The sequence below is a fragment of the Bubalus bubalis genome, chromosome 7, assembly GCF_019923935.1.
Source record: "Bubalus bubalis isolate 160015118507 breed Murrah chromosome 7, NDDB_SH_1, whole genome shotgun sequence".
In the NCBI taxonomy this organism is placed as follows: domain Eukaryota; kingdom Metazoa; phylum Chordata; class Mammalia; order Artiodactyla; family Bovidae; genus Bubalus; species Bubalus bubalis.
The window spans coordinates 24,535,069-24,552,689 of NC_059163.1; the positions used below are offsets into that span (position 1 = coordinate 24,535,069).

The following is a 17,621-nucleotide window of genomic DNA, read 5'->3' on the forward strand; positions in this document are numbered from 1 at the left end:
AAGGAAAGAATGAGATAAAACCCCAGGTAAAAAAAACTCTAATGAAATAAAGATCAGTAAATTACCTGATAAAGAATTCAAAAATTTGAATTCTCTATTATAAGCATCATAAAGATGCTCATAAAAATTAGGAGAAGAATGGCATAAAACAGTGAAAGCTTCAACAAAGAGTTAGAAAATATAAAACAGAAACAATCAGAACTGAAGAATACCATAGCTAAAAAGAAAAATACACTAGAGGGTGTCAAGAGCATTAGATGATATAGAAGAATACATAAGTAACATGAAAGACAAACTAATAGAAATCACCCAATCACTACAACAAAACAAACAAAAAAAAAAGAATTTTTTAAGATGAGGATAATTTAAGACAGTATCAAGCATGCCAACATTTGTATTATCAGGGTCTCAGAAGGAGGAGAGAGAAATAAAGGGGCAGATAACTTACCTGAAGAAACAATGGCTGTAAATTTCCCTAACATGGGGAAGGAAATAGCCTCAAACAAGATGAATCCAAAGAGATCCACACCAAGACAGATCATAATTAATACAGCAAAAGACAGAGAATTTTAAAGGCAGCAAGAGGCATACAATGCACAATATTCAAGAGAAGTCCCATAAGCCTATCAATTTATTTTTCAACAGAAATTTGGCAGGACATAAAGGAGTGGTGTGATATATTTAAAGTACTGAAAGGAAAAAACTCATAACCAAAAATACTTGATACCAAGGCTGTCATTCAGGATTGAAGGCAAGATAAAGAGTTTCTCAGACAAGCAAAAATTAAGGGTCCATCACCTCTAAACTGAAGACTTCCTGGTGGCTCAGATGGTAAAGCATCTGCCTACAGTCTGCCCGCAGTGTGGGAGACCTGGGTTCGATCCCTGGGTCAGGAAGATCCTATGGAGAAGGAAACGGCAACCCACTCCAATACTCTTGCTTGGAAAATCCCATGGATGGAGGAGCATAGTAGGCTACGAACTTCCCTGGTGGCTCAGACGGTAAAGCGTCTGCCTACAACACGGGAGACCCGGGTTTGATCCCTGGGTCGGGAAGATCCCCTGGAGAAGGAAATGGCAACCCACTCCAGTGTTCTTGCCTGGAGAATCCCATGGTTGGAGGAGCCTGGTGGGCTACAGTCCATGGGGTTGCAAAGAGTCGGACATGACTGAGTGACATGGGGTCGCAGAGTCGGACATGACTGAGCGACTTCACTTCACTTCACTTCACCTCTAAACTGGCCCTACAAAAAGTGCTAAAGGATCTTCTTTAGAAGTAAAGGTTATAACTAGAAACAAGAAAATATATGAACAAAAAGTCTCCTTAGTAAAGGCATATACATAGTAAAGCCAAAAGATCAACTACTTGAGAAGCAAGTAAAATAAAAAAAAACAAAAATTGGAAAATCAACCATAACTACAATGTGTAGTTAAAGAATAGACAGAGTAAAAAATGTAAAATATGACATTAAAAACATAAAACGTGTTGCAGGGGAAGTAAAAATCTAGTGTTTTTAGAATGTGTTCAGACTTAAGTGACTATCAGCTTAAAACCAACATATTTGTAAACCATACAGCTGATATGGGGTTAATATCCAAAACATAAAAAGAACATATACAACTCAATATTTAAAAATCCAATTAAAAAATGGGCACAGGACCTGAATATTCGTTTTTCTAAAGAATGATGCAAAGATAGCCAACAGGATGGTGAAAAGATGCATGGCACCAGTAGCTGTGAGGGAAATGCAAATCAAAACCACAATGAGATATCACCTCACACCGGACAGAATGACTGTTATCAAAAAGACAAGAGGTAACAAGTGTTGGCAAGGGTGTAAAGAAAAGGGAACCTACCTGTAATGTTGGTAAGAATGTAGTTGATACAGTTATTATGGAAAACAGTATGGAGATTTAACTTTTGAGGGAAAATTACAAATAAAACTATCATATGATTCAATAATTCCACTTTTGGTATTTATCTGAAGAAAACAAAAGCACTGATACAAAAAGATATATGCTCTCTAATGTTCATATCATTGGAATATTATTAATGACAAGATATAGAAGCAACCTAAGTGTCCATCAAGAGATGAATGGATAAAGAAGATGTCACACACACACACACAAACAAATATTACTCAGCCATAAAAAATGAAATTTTGCCACTTGCAAAAACATGGATAGACCTAGAGGCGAATTATGCTTAGTGAAATAAGTTTGATAGAGAGAGATAAATACTGTATGATTTCACTTATATTAATATATGGAATCTAAAAAGTAAAACAAAAGGATAAACAAAACCAAACAGAAACAGACTCAGAGATACAGAGAACAAGCAGGTGGTCATCAGAGTAGAGGGAGTATGGGAGAATGGGTGAAAGAGGCAAAGGGGATTAAGAAGTACAAACTTCCAGTTGTATTAATAAAATAAATAACTCATAGGGACATAATGTACAGCATGGGAATATAGTCAATAATACTGAAATAACTTTGTATGGTGACAAATGGTAACTAGACTCACAGTAGTGATCGTTTCATGATATATAAAAATATTGAATCACTTTGTTGTGCATGGGAAACTAATACTATATTGTAAGTACACTGTACTATATTCCTTAAAAAAGAAATAAAATCCCAGTGAAAAACAAAAGCAACAAGCTTATAGAATATTCAACTTAAGTATAGAACTTTATTAACTACAAAGAAATATTAATAAAATTAAATGATATATTTTAATATCAGATATGAGAAGTGTTTAAAATTCACAGTAGCTATTGTTAGGAAAGCTGCAGTGGAGTGGGACTCTCCTACCCAGAGACTTGTCTCATGAGAGCACCTGGAACAACTCTGCCAGGCGGCAACTACCCTAGGTAATCAGACTTGAAAAAAAGCTGTACTACTGGTAATATTCCCACTGCGTTTATCTTTAGGCAGAGACAACTTAAAATTGAATTTTAATGACCATAGATGTCACAGCTTTAATACTCAAACTCTTTAGATGCTTTCACCTACTAATTTCACTTTTAAGAAATTATCTGCAGAAAATGATCAATGACACACAAAAAGTTTGAATACAAAGAATTCCATCTCATTGTTCATTACAGTGAAATTGAAAATATTTTAGTGAATATTGGAAGCTACCCAAATGCCTAATAATAGGCACGTAATAAATAATAAATTACATTCTAATAATAATAAATAATGATAATAAATCACATTCTCCAAGAGTATGCTGGGGAATTATTTACTGCATGTTATATAAAAATTAAGCCATAAACTGTACACAGAGTATAATTACAATTATGTGAAACCATGTATATCTCTATCAATCTATGCATCCATATGCACTACCATCTCCCCTTCACCCCCCAAAAAAAACAACTGAGGAAACAATAGTGGTTTTCATAGCTGGAGATAACTAGTGGATTTTTTTTCTGTTTGCATATTTTTTCCACATTTTCACCAATAAACTAATACTCACTTTGTCATCAGAGAGCAAAAGTACTGTTTAAAGCATCTAATAAATCATTTATATATCTTAAATAAGTAAAATTTGAAAGCATCTTATAAAGTAATTAGAAGTGAACATCTTTATCCTACTAAAAGTTAAGAGATTGCTTCTAAACATCCAGACATTAAAACAAGAGCTCGTTTTTGTTACTACTGAGAAACACTAGCTGTCATTTCTCAAATATTTGCAATCATACCACCTCTCAGACTGAGACCACAAAAATTAATTATAATAACAACCTGTCAATCGCCAAAGTGTTTTCAACTGCAAGGCAAGAGGGCTATATTAGTTCATCTCTTTGGTACCTTCAAGCTCTCCAATGATGTGAATCTATTATCTATCTCAAGAGACATAAAATTTAAGCAATGGATTCTCCCTTCACAATAAGCTTGAGAATTATGGGAATAACAAAGAACATTTGTCAGGGTGACTCCACTCTTGATGTCAAAGCCACAGAAGCCAGACAGTGATCCAAACTGAACAGAATGATGGAGAAGAATTACTCTCACCTCTCTGAGAAAAGTCACCTCCACTTTCATCTCCTACTCCTATTCCTAAGTCAGTGACACCTCTCTTACCAGGAGACCAGAGATCAAGGAGTTTGATACATGCTGATGGATAGCTAGATCATAGGTAGATAGAGAAGTAGCCAGATAGATGGTAGATGGACAGAAAGATAGATAGAAAGATAGATGGATAGATAGATAGATGACAGATAGGGGACAGATATTAATAGATGATAGATAAACATATTTTTTTAATCTCATTGTGTTCTCTATAGTCACAAATGTTTTAATTTTCATGAGCACAGTTAACAGCAAAGAAAGCTCTGTAAAATCAAGAAATAATACATATACAAAGCAATGCTCCCATAAGACCTGTGTTGTAGCTGTACCATCCCAACATCATTAATAGCTTTCTGAAACATGAGACTTTCACACTTGGCAAAAGCACATTCCGCAGACAACATCTTAGACATATTCTTTTGCATAGCCAAATAACAAGTCGGGTTGGCTGTTGACTTAAGTCCAAAGGAAAGATACGGTCATAAAGTATTTGCCTGGCTTACAGACAGAACAAAAAAATAATTTTTCTTTATATAATTTGTTCCTGTTATGATGTTATAGATCCAGAATACTAAATATCTGGGGATGTTTGGTGCATATTGTAATTACATCCTCTACTTTGATGAAAACAAGGCTGCAGAATTCAATATTCATCTCTTCCCTCACACACATAAATTAGTTCTCCTTTTAGCCTCACAGCCGGGCAAAGCAAGCAGACTTCTTCCATGCTCCTGTACTCAATCAGATGTGGGCACTGGGGCATTACCACCTGCCACTTTTCTTTTTCAGCGAGTCTCCAAGCACCATCTTCTCGGACAGGACATTATCTGGTGCTGAGATCATATTAGTAAAGAGGAAAAGAAAGAGGTTAAGGTCCTTTCTCCTCCCTTTCACAAGCTAATTTGTGGGGAAAAGACCAGAGAAAAAGCATTCCAACACCCTTTAGGAAAACATATTTCAGGCTTGTCTCCCTAACTGGTTGGCAAGGCTAGGCAGAGATCCAAAAGCTAATTTGAAAGGATAGCTTTGGGAGGTCATGGATGAAACAGTCTCCCCAAATGCTGACTGTAATAAGCCCATGCAAAACTCTTAAATAACCTGGAGTCTGCCAAAAGGCTCAAGTGTTTTTCTCACTCCAAGGAAGATGTGGGGGCTTGTCTGGACTTGCTGGAACACCAGCCCACGATGCCAGAAAAAGAGGTCCCCTCATGAGGTGAAGTTGTTTCATTAAAGGTGGCCTTGTCGTGCCACCCTGAGCTGAACCCAGTCTTGATTCTCTTTCCCTTCAACTCTATTCTCTGGGGATGGCATTGCTGTAACAGATTCTCTTCCTGCTACACTTACTCTACCCTAAAGCCACTTCTAAATCTCTCTTTCAGGGGAAAGCTTCCACTTCACCACTGCAAAGCTCTCAAAACATCAGGCTATTTTATATCTACAGGGAGAGAGACTCCATAACCAGCCCTATGGGATACAAGCCAGAGGCTAAAGAGAGGATTACCGACGTTCAACAGGAGAAGCAGTGCACTGGAAACTGCTTTCTAAAAGAAGCCAAGGGAGCAAAACAGAAAAGGCTCCAAGATTCAGGAACAATCCTAGTGATGCAAGTGACAAGGGGAGATTCAGACCCAACCCAGACATGCATTTAACCCACTCAAGGAAATGAATAACATTAAGAAGGATTTGGCAAGCATCTAAAAAGGTGAAGAAAGAGAGGAAAGAAGAACAGAAAGACGAGAAACATGATGATTTTAAATTGATTAAGACTGAAAGTAGAGGATTTTATCTCAACTTTAAAAAAGCTGTTCTTCTATTTCTATTTGGAGAGGTAGACCACTAGAGATTTGTTTTTCTCCTTCAAACTACAGTTCCTAAAATCCAGCCTTCTTCTCAGTTACATCAAGTTGCAGAAATATAATTATAACACTTTCCGGGGGAGTAGATTCTGAAAGTTGCATATGGGAAAACAAGCATGCACGCTGTCTTACCCAGTTTAGAGCTTTCCTTGTGCTGTGTTAGAAGAGAGGGGTAAATTGCAAGGGAGGAGGGGAGAAGAAGGATTTTCAAAACTCTTCCTGAAAAAGTAGAAGGTCAAGCAGATTTCTAACTAACCCATCTGCAGATCTGTGGTCCTTGAACCACCAGCCAAACAGGTCAGGTGGTCAAAGATCAACATGCCTGTGGGACAAGGATATGGAAAAGCTGAAGCAGGATTTACTCATTGCTTGAGTCCTAATGTTTATTGAGCACCTACTCTGGGAAAAGTTCAGTGCCAAGAGTCAGGTTAGGTGGGGGGTAAGGAAGATCACTGTGAAGGTACACAAAATATTGTCAATGTTCTCAGAAATCTTAAATCAAGAAAAGAAGATCTCACAAGTGCAAGAACAGAAGACGAGCAAGCAAATGACAAGTGTCATTAGAGAGGCTATGAAAAGTCCCTGATACCCCCTCTTACTTGAGATGTTTGTTGTTCCTCCAGATCCTGGCCTTATTTTACATCCTAGGGCTCCCTCACTTGAAAAGTTCAGCTTGGGATTTTTTTATCTTGATCCATATACCTGTCCCAATCATTATGAACTTCCATTAATTCCAACACGAGCCTGCCCTGCAGCACCTTCCATTTCACAGGAGGTCCTCTAGCGTGGTTTCCACCACCCTACATAACACAGACTGAATCAAGCAGCATGTGTATATGCTCAGTCGCTTCAGTCGTGTCCGACTCTTTGTGACACTATGGACTATAGCCCACCAGGCTCCTCTGTCCTTGGAATTCTCCAGGCAAGAACACTGGAGTGGGTCTCCATGCCCTCCTCCAGGGAACTTTGCCACCCATGGATCGAACCCACATCTCCTGCACTACAAGCAGATTCTTTACCGCTGAGCCACCAGGGAAGCCCTAAATCAAGCAGCACAGGGTGACACATGGTATGAAGACACAGATCCTACCATTTGGATCACACACCATGGTATTATTCGGCAACACGCAGTGCTGATGTGAAAGAGTGGCTTCCTCAGGTGATGCGGAGCCAGTGGCTAAGTGAGGTGGTCCTGTCCCAGGGGAATGTGCACTGTCCCCACTGAGTTTTAGGTATGCATCCTGAATAGCAGCCGAGACTGGGTATATCAATTCCGGCTGACCTATGCTCTCTGCTGAAAGGGTAGAGACACTAACTTGGAGAAAGTTCTGTATGAGATGGAAGCTGAAGATTAAAGCAAAGAGTGTCTTTCTATCAATCTCGGCTTCACCTGCTGCCTCAGGAGAGTATGCAAGCATGAATGGAGATGAACTGTAGCCATCCATTTTCAAAATTTCTATTATAGTCCTTGCAATGGTCCTTTTAAACCAGTATTTAATATCTCTAAGCTAATCCTGCAGGATCTGGAATGAGAAAGTGTAATAAAAGAACTTGAGGGTTGATTTCTAGTATTGTGGTGCTATGGGCTTCCCAGGTAGCCCCAGTGGTAAAGAACCCTCCTGCCAATGCAGGAGACTTAAGAGACTCGGGTTTGATCCCTGAGTCAGGAAGATTCCCTGGAGGAGGGCATTCTCCCCTGGAGAATCTTATGGACAGAGGAGCCTGGCAGGCTATAGTCCATACGGTTGCATGGAATCGGACACGACTGAATCAACTTAGCATGTATGCACTGTGGTTCTAAATGAGGGGAGTGGGCATTTTCATTTTGCCCCTCTTCCCAGGGGAAAGATGGCCACAACTACAGACAGCTCTGGTTGTCAGGACTGCAGAGGATACTAACATGATGGGTACCGAGAGGCTGGAGACGATGCTAACCATCCTATACTACAGAGGATGGTCCTCATCACAAAGCCTAATGTATGCGTAGTGCTGAAGCTTACAAACTTCACACTGAATGAGGAGTCAGAAGACCAGGGCTCCAGGCCAAGTTACACCCCCTATTGGTAATACATGGGGCCAGTATCTTCCATTCTTTGCAATTCAACTCTTCCATCTTTAACACAGGAGTCATCTACTCAGGGTTGTTCATAAAATCAAGTGAAAAATTTATGTGGTACACAAAGGCAAGGTGGCCTGTTATTATTCAGCATTACAACTTCTTCATCATCAACATTCTCAGACTACGCTTTAGACAGACACAAATTCAATCAGCAAATATTTACCTGGGCTTCTGAAATAAATAGGACAGTTTTAATCTTACCCAAGAAACCTAAGTGCCCACGGAAAGTCAAATAAGCCTGAGGTCCTCCCTAGCCCAAACAAAGGAGAAAAATATCCTCTCGTGTCAACAGAAGTTTAGCATTCAGCTTTCCTTTGTCACTGATCTACAGACAAGGAATCAACCACGGGTTAGAAAATACTTACCCCGTGAATTTTCTTTTCATGATGGCAAGATCCAGGCATCCTTGGCACACATTCGGGGCAGCACTGGTTGGCGGGTATTTGAAGCACTTCCCCCTGAACATTTAAAAACAGCTCAGTGTAAAATAGCAGCAGTGAACACAGTCATATCGAATTCACTAAATCTCATGAGTTGCCACGGGTGACAACAATAAACAGGATAAACAGAATACACTAACAAAAAGGACTCTCTGTCATGATGAGCTTCTCTCAAAGCTAAAAGGAGCTCCGTTGTGAAAGTGGGTTCCTTGAAAATGGTCTACATCTTTTCACACATAATGAAGTAAAGGATTTTCTTCACTAGAAATATAGAAATGCTCCATGTGAGTGTCAGACCAGAAAAGCAGTTAGGGGTGATAGAAGAGCTGTATTTCCCTGTAATGGAGAAGACTTAGGTGGGGCTAGCCACAGAGTTGGCAGGTCTTCTAACATGTTATAGAGGCCTTATGGAGTCAGCAACAGTCCGGCTGTGGGGAGAAGGGGAGAGCGTGAGGGGGAGCTGGAGTTCTAATGTTGACGTTTACCTGGGGCAGAGGAGCAAAGCACAAGGGGCAGGTGACTGAAGGACAGAGCTGGGAGAGGAAACAGCATCTCTGTGGAGGTATCACATGTGCTGTGGCTATCCGGGTAGAATTTCTGGGCTCCAATAAAGATCTACATTGTTTAGCAAGGCCTCTGCTGTTGCAATTGTGTTTCTTATCAATACCCGTGATGCTTTCAAGAGAATAGACATCCATGTGATACCCCAAGATTTACTGGGAGGTTGTCACATGTTAACTAACCATCGATTTGCCACTGTGAAGGATCTGTTTATTCAAGATGATTAAAATGATGGCATGTATGTGGGTCTTTGGGGCTTAATGATCCTTCTAGACCCTCTGGGGACTTTCCTGGAGGTCCAGTGGTTAAGAGTTTGTGCTTCCAATGCAGAGGTCACAGGTTCAATTCGTGGTCAGGGAACAAAGATCCCACATGCCACATGGCATGAGCCCTACCCCAAAATAGTAGCCTTCTAGACCCCTGGATTTATCCTGCTCTTCCACTTAGCATTTCCTCAAGTCTAGAAATGTGGCAGAACAGGTAATTAGTGATTTTGATCAAAAATAGTGGTAAAAGATCCTGAATTAATCAGGAAATCATAACCTGTCCACAGAATAAAAGTCTAGAAAGAATTCAGCTGATAGATTCAAAACATTACATATGCTTTAATGTTTCTTTGCTACTTGAGGCTGTGGCTATTAAAACGAATTGTACCTACAAGAGAATGTTAATTGTACATACAACAATTACAAATAATATTACATCTACAATATGTATAGTCTCCACCCAATAATGTGGGTGAGAATAAAACTATGATTTCACAACTATTAATCCACTAAACAGATAAATACACGAGTAACAGTGATCAACAATTTCTTATTTGCTTAATAAAGGATAAAACATATGGCGTGGAATTTTATAAAATGGTATATACAGTGCAACATCAATGAGTACTCACAAAAGTGCCCTCTGAACCCCAAGTAGAACCTATACTTATCTAACTTCCACTGAGACAGTAAATTTAGAAAATACATTAACCTAAATCCCACTGAGCATATAGATTTAAAATGAGATAATCCAAGTGTTGTTTCTATTCTAATATGGAAGCAGAGAGAAAGGCAGGCAAGATGGAAGACGTCAAGGGATATTTTATGCCCCAAATTAGTTGTGTTTGATTTATACTTCAGATTTGGTTTATATATTTATATATCTATCCTCAGATTTGCCCCTCAAAACTCATTTTACGAATATAATATTCTTTATTTGTGAGTAGATGTTCCCTATTTTGAGTGTTGACCTATTGACCTTCCGTGGGAACACAAAAGAGGTGATCTGGGGCTAAAGGAGGGGCGAAGAGTTTTGCATGTAGGACTTGGAGAACGAAAGATAGGGAGTTCTTGCTACCTTACCCTGTAACCATGCATAGCTTCCTGAGTTGTGGGATGTATGGAACACATAAGCCTATTGCCCTGCAGGCTTTGCACTGGGAGCTTAGGAAGTGGTGGCTTGGGAACAAGACACCAATGAAGATTGCTTGCCTAGGATCTAGAGGAACCAACTAACAATAATGATGATGATCATGTGACAATCACAGCTGAAACAGAGTACTTAGAATAGCCAGGTACTCTTCTAAGCATATGATACACATGTTTATGTACATGTATATATATATAATTTATTACAACAACTTGATTAGGTTAATACTCTGCATTGAAGTTTGCAGCCAAAAATCCCTCCATGCATTAATAACACAGTACCGTTTTGCATGGCACTGTCCTCTCTGTATATATGTTCTTCAGAAATCCTGAAGGTTGGCTCCAGGCTAGACAGTCAATATTCTAAAAGCCTCTATTCTCATTCCTTCAATTTTTCTCATATCTGTCTGTCTCTCTCTGACCCTTTTCTTTGACTCTGTAGCTAGCTATTCTATATGGATACAGGATAAGAGTATAGAATCTATTACAAACGATGATACGACAAATAGACAGATGATAGAGAGATAGATACAAATATCAAACAGAACTACAATTAACATTAGGTTATTTCCAGTTAATTCCGGAGCAAAACATAAATTGCAAAACAGATTTTTAAAATTTTTAAAAAATGATAGGAATCCAAGATACTATTAATAACAATAATAATTTAGTTTGGGGTACAATAGCAACGAAGAATTGATGCTTTTGAACTGTGATATTGGAGAAGACTCTTGAGAGTCCCTTGGACTGCAAGGAGATCGAACCAGTCAATCCTAAAGGAAATCAGTCCTGAATACTCATTGGAAAGACAGATGCTGAAGCTGAAACTCCAATACTTTGGTCACCTGATGTGAAAAACTGACTCATTGGAAAAGACCCGGATACTGGGAAAGATTGAAGGCAGCAAAAGGGGATGACAGAGGAAGAGATGGTTGGATGGCATCACCAATTCGATGGACATAAGTTTGAGCAAGCTCCAGGAGTTGATGACAGACAGGGAAGCCCAGCGTGCTGCAGTCCATGGGGTCGCAAAGAGTCGGACATGACTGAGCGACTGACCTGACTGACTGACAATGCTGATTCATTAACTTGTGCCGTGAACTAATGTAAGTCTACCCAGCAGATGTGAAAAACAAGACACGCACCTGAGAAACATAAGGGAAGACATGGTGGAGTAGAAATTGCATTGACTCATGAGCCAGGAACGAAGGTTCTTGTCATGGGAGTGCCACTTTCTAGTGCTGTATGTTTAAGCAAGTGACTAAAGAACGAAAAAATCTGGGGTTTTTTTGTCTATAAAATGAGAAAGTCTGACAATCAATTTTAAAGGGTTTTTCTAGTTCTATCATTGTGTTTCCCCCACTCTCCAAATCTTCAATTTCTCTCTCTCTTCAAGGTCATTCCCCTTTGCCTCCCAAGGTGATCATAGTAATATCAAGTTCATAGAAATACCAAAAGCAAAGAAAAAAAAACACCTCTCCTTCCCTTGTTTGGTCATTTTACAAATATTGATTAAGTATCTTCCGTGTGCCATGCACCATGCTGTTCGATGGGCTACATATAGTGAAGAGGAGGGTTGCTGCTCTCAAGGAGCTAAGAGTATGGAGGAAGAAGCAAACAAATACAGAGGCATTTGTAGTCTCGTCAAGGGCAATATAAGGGCAAGCGCATGGAAACATCCAGGAGGCTTGATGACTGGGGACAGAGGTTCAGAGAAACTTCACAGATGTAGTGGTGTGCATCTAATGTCCCATTTCTCTCTTCCATTCTCAGTGAAGCTCCCTGAAGGAGTAGCCTGTACTTGGCCATCCAAGGCCTACTATCCATCCACTCCTCAAGCCTCTGAAATACAGCAACCACACCCACCACTTCACTGCCACCAACTTCAGTGGGACCACCAGTGGCCAACAGGTTGCCAAACTCAATGAAACATATTAAATTTTCTCACACTTTCTCTCTGTCGTGGGATCAACACTGTCGATATAAACTCCTTCTGGAAACACTCTATTCTCCTAGCTATCACATCATTCTTCTCTCTTCTGACCATTTCTAACCCTTTACCTCTCTGACCATGTCTTCTTAATCTTCCTAAGTTTCTTCTTTTATGTTCATCTTTCCTTTAATGATTGTGCTACCCAAATCCTGTCTTTGATCTTCTATTCTTTTTTCACACAATCTCTTTGGATGAGCTCACTCATCCTAAAGGTTTATACTCCTGTGTTCCTGCTACTGATACCCACATAATGTCTCCAACTCTGGGCTTCCCAGATAGTGTCAGTGGTAAAGAATCCACCTGCCAATGCAGGAAACCTAGGAGATGTGAGTTTGGTCCCTGGGTCAGAAGGATCCCTGGAGTAGGAAATGGCAACTTGCTCCGGTATTCTTGCCTGGAAAATTCCATGCATGGAGGGTTACAGACCATGGGGCTTCAAATGGTCAGACATGACTGAGCATAGCACATGCTTCTCCTCTGAGCTTTACAGTCACACATCTCGCTGCCTTTTGGACATATCTACCTTTCTCTTCCACAAACGCTTCAAACTCAATGTGTCCAAACTGAAATTATCATTTTGCTCCCAGATGGGATTCTTTTCCTCATTCTCCTATATTCTCAATATCAGTTTGCAGCTCTGCCAACCAATTAGTCATCAACTCATAAATATGAGAGTCATCTCTCCTTTTCCTTTCTCTGACCCTCCTACTTCATTCAGTTCTGCTAATTTCTTCCTTCAGTTCAGTTCGGTCGCTCAGTAGTGTCTGACTCTTTGCGACCCCATGAACCACAGCAGGCCAGGCCTCCCTGTCCATCACCAACTCCCAGAGTCCACCTAAACCCATGTCCATTGAGTCAGTGATGTCATGCAACCATCTCATCCTCTGTCATCCCCTTCTCCTCCTGCCCTCAATCTTTCCCAGCATCAGGGTCTTTTCAAATGAGTCAGCTCTTTGCACCAGGTGGCCAAAGTATTGGAGTTTCAGCTTCAACATCAGTCCTTCCAATGAACACCCAGGACTGATCTCCTTTAGGATGGACTGGTTGGATCTCCCTGCAGTCCAAGGGACTCTCAAGAGTCTTCTCCAACACCACAGTTCAAAAGCATCAATTCCTCGGTGCTTAGCTTTCTTTATAGTCCAACTTTCACATCTGTATATGACCACTGGAAAAAGTATAGCCTTGACTATATGGACCTTTGTTGACAAAGTAATGTCTCTGCTTTTTTAATATGCTGTCCAGGTTGGTCATAACTTTCCTTCCAAGGAGTAAGCATCTTTTAATTTCATGGCTGCAATCACCATCTGCAGTGATTTTGGAGCCCCCAAAATAAAGTCAGCCACTGTTTCCCCATCTATTTGCCATGAAGTGATGGGACTGGATACCATGATCTTAGTCTTCTGAATGTTGAGCTTTAAGCCAACTTTTTCACTCTCCTCTTTCACTTACATCAAGAGGCTCTTTAGTTCTTCTTCACTTTCTGCCATAAGGGTGGTGTCATCTGCATATCTGAGGTTATTGATATTTCTTGCGGCAATCTTGATTCCAGCTTATGCTTCTTCCAGCCCAGCATTTCTCATGATGTATTCTGCATAGAAGTTAAATAACCAGGGTGACAACATACAGCCTTGATGTACTCCTTTTCCTATTTGGAACCAGTCTGTTGTTCCATGTCCAGTTCTAACTGTTGCTTCCTGACCTGCATACAGGTTTCTCAAGAGGCAGGTCAGGTGGTCTGATATTCCCATCTCTTTCAGAATTTTCCACAGTTTATTGTGATCCACACAGTCAAAGGCTTTGGCATAGTCAATAAAGCAGAAATAGATGTTTTTCTGGAACTCTCTTGATTTTTCCATGATCCAGCAGATGTTGGCAATTTGATCTCTGGTTCCTCTGCCTTTTCTAAAACCAGCTTGAACATCTGGAAGTTCACGGTTCACGTATTGCTGAAGCCTGGCTCAGAGAATTTTAAGCATCACTTTACTAGCGTGTGAGATGAGTGTAATTGTGCAATAGTTTGAGCATTCTTTGGCATTACCTTTCTTAGGGATTGGAATGAAAACGGACATTTTCCAGTCCTGTGGCCACTGCTGAGTTTTCCAAATTTGCTGGCATATTGAGTGCAGCACTTTCACAGCATCACCTTTTAGGATTTGAAATAGCTCAACTGGAATTCCATCACCTCCACTAGCTTTGTTTGTAGTGATGCTTCCTAAGGCCCACTTGACTTCACATTCCAGGATGTCTGGCTTTAGGTGGGTGATCACACCATCATGATTATCTGGGTCGTGAAGATCTTTTTTGTACAGTTCTTCTGCGTATTCTTGCCACCTCTTCTTAATATCTTCTGCTTCTGTTAGGTCCATACCTTTTCTGTCCTTTATTAAGCCCATCTTTGCATGAAATGTTCCCTTGGTATCTCTAATTTTCTTGAACAGATGTCTAGTCTTTCCCATTCTATTGTTTTTCTCTACTTCTTTGCACTGATCACTGAGGAAGGCTTTCTTATCTCTCCTTGCTACTCTTTGGAACTCTGAATTCAAATGGGTATATCTTTCCTTTTCTCCTTTGCTTTTCGCTTCCCTTCTTTTCACAGCTATTTGTAAGGCCTCCTCAGACAGTCATTTTGCTTTTTTGCATTTCTTTTCTTGGGGATGGTCTTGATTCCTGTCTCCCCTTTCCTCTTTTTATTATTTATTTGGCTGCACTGGGTCTTAGTAGCAGTACACGATCTTTAGTTGCTGTATGTGGAATCTTTGTTCCCCGACCAGGGATCAAACACAGACCCCCTGCACTGGGAGCATGAAGTCTTAGCCACTGGACTACCAGGGCAGGCCCTGCCCTTTTTTCTTGACTCCTCCACCACCAGTGCTCTGATTCAGGTATTCACCCTTTCATCTGGATTATTCTCACAACCTTTGAACTCATCTCCTTATCTCCAATATTATGCATTATCTTTGAAAAACCAGAAAGATTTTTCAAAAAGGGGGCCATCCTACCCACATGCCTTAAAACCTTCTTTAGTATTCTACCAACTTAAAAATAAAATTCCAAGCTCCACAGTACAGCATACAAAGCTCTCCATAACCTTGAACTTACCAACTCTCTAGCTTCATCTCTCATTCATTCATTCAGTCAGTCAAAGGATATTTATTGAGGGCCTACCATGTGTCAGGTGCAATTGTAGGTGCTGAGGATACACAGTGAATAAAAGAGACAGTAAACAAGAACTTTCAGTAAAATATAGAGTATGTCCAGACAGTAGTTAGTGCCAGGAAGAAAAATAAAGCATGGAAAAGAAATAGGAAATATGTGGTAGGGGTGAAGAACTGCAATTTCAAATAGAATGGCATTCAGGCAAGACTTAGAAAAAGTAAAGGATTAAAATAGATAAATAGATGATAGATAGATGGATATTTAGTCACTAAATTTTGTTTGACTCTATTGTGACCCCATTGACTATAGCCCACCAGATTCCTCTGTCCATGGAATTCTCCAGGTAAGAATACTGGAGTGGGTTGCCATTTCCTTCTCCAGGGGAACTTCCTGACCCAGGGATCGAACTCACGTCTCCCTCGCTATAGGTGGATTCTTTACCACTTAGCCACCTGAGAAGACCCAGATAGAATGTCAGGGAGAAGAGCAGAGCACAAAGGCCTTAATGGCAGAAGTATGCCTGGCAGAAGCATTCCCTGGACAAATACAGGGAATAGCAAGCAGGCTTGGTGTCTGAAGCAGAAAGAGCAGGGAGAGGAATCAGTTGATCGGAGGGTTGGCTTTGCTGGTGGTAAAGAATCTGGCTGCCAATGCAGCTTCTCTGGGTTCAGTCTCTGGGTCAGGAAGATTCCCTGGAGAAGGAAATGATAACCCACTCCCATATTCATGCCTGGAACATCTCCTGGACAGAGAAGCCTGGCAGGCTACAGTCCATGGGTCGCAAAGAGTTGGACTTGACTTAATGACTAAACAACAGCAGCAGCACTTTACAGGACTCTGTGAGGAGTTACTCAAAGTGAGGAGAGAAGCCATTGAAAGCTATTGGAGGGACTTAAGGAGAAAAGCAACACGATCTGACTTAAATTTTAATAGGATCCCCCCCCTCCAACTGCTATATCAATATTACACTGAAAAAGGCCAGTACAAAAACAGTGAAACAAGTGAAGAGGACACTGGAAGAATGCAGGCCAAAAATGACAATAAGTAAAACCAAAGGAAAAGCAGAGAAGTTGCATCTGAAATATACTGTTTTATGAAGGAAAAGCTGGGAATCTGCTAGTACACTGGATACAGGGTGTAAGAGAAAGTGGGGAGGATGATGCTACATTTTCTGACTGGAGCAATGGGAAGAAAGGAGTTGCCATTTGCTGAGAAAATTCACGAGATGAGCAAATTAGGGAGGGACAAAATCATGCTTGGTACAGAACAAAGGTCAGAAATATTTTCTGTAAAGGGCCAGAGATATTTTAGCCTTTGGGGGTCACATATGGTCTATACCCCAACTATATAACTGTCATTGTAGGACAAAAGCAGCTAGCTATAGATAATACTTAAATAAATGAGTGTGCCTGTGTTTCAATAAAACTTTATGGATACTGAAACTTGATTTCATATAAATTTCACATTACAAAATACTGTTCTGTTGGTTTGTTCCAACCATTTAAAAATGTAATAACCATTCTTTGCTCACAGTTCAAAACAAAAAAAGGCAGCAGGCCAGGTTTAGTCTGTTGACCCCTGGTAGAGAACACATTCAGGTTTCAGTAGCACCGTCTATGTCTTCCAACATTCAATTCAAGGCTTCTTCCATGAAACCACAATTATTCACATGAAGTGGAGGAGGGCATGTCTTCATGGCCCTTATAAAACCAGCTCAAATTCTGACATGAGTTACTCAGTGAGCAAAATGGAGATCTTTCAGGAGTACTCACTCCATAAAATAGAAAGCCCCAGAACAGACAACAAAATACTACCAAATTTACCAACATTTAATGTACACTCAGCTTCTCATAAATATAGCCAAGAAGAAATCTAGGAATACTATTAAAGGGATATAAAAACTTCACTCCGATGTTAGAAACAAACAGAACCTTCTTAGCATTAGATGGCATAATGACTCAAGAATAATTATTATGGGGTGGGGAGGGAAAACTCTAGAAAA

General features: G+C 40.2%; 1 protein-coding gene across 2 annotated transcripts in view; it reads right to left on the reverse strand.

The window, feature by feature from the left end:
* The window catches only part of FRAS1 (Fraser extracellular matrix complex subunit 1), a 522,812-nt gene that overhangs the window by 309,972 nt on the left and 195,219 nt on the right, over nucleotides 1-17,621 (reverse strand). For both annotated transcript variants that reach the window (XM_044945743.2, XM_025289852.3), the window contains exon 4: nucleotides 8,420-8,512. In XM_044945743.2, coding sequence (XP_044801678.2) covers nucleotides 8,420-8,512 — 93 coding nt within the window. The remainder of the gene's footprint in view (nucleotides 1-8,419; nucleotides 8,513-17,621) is intronic.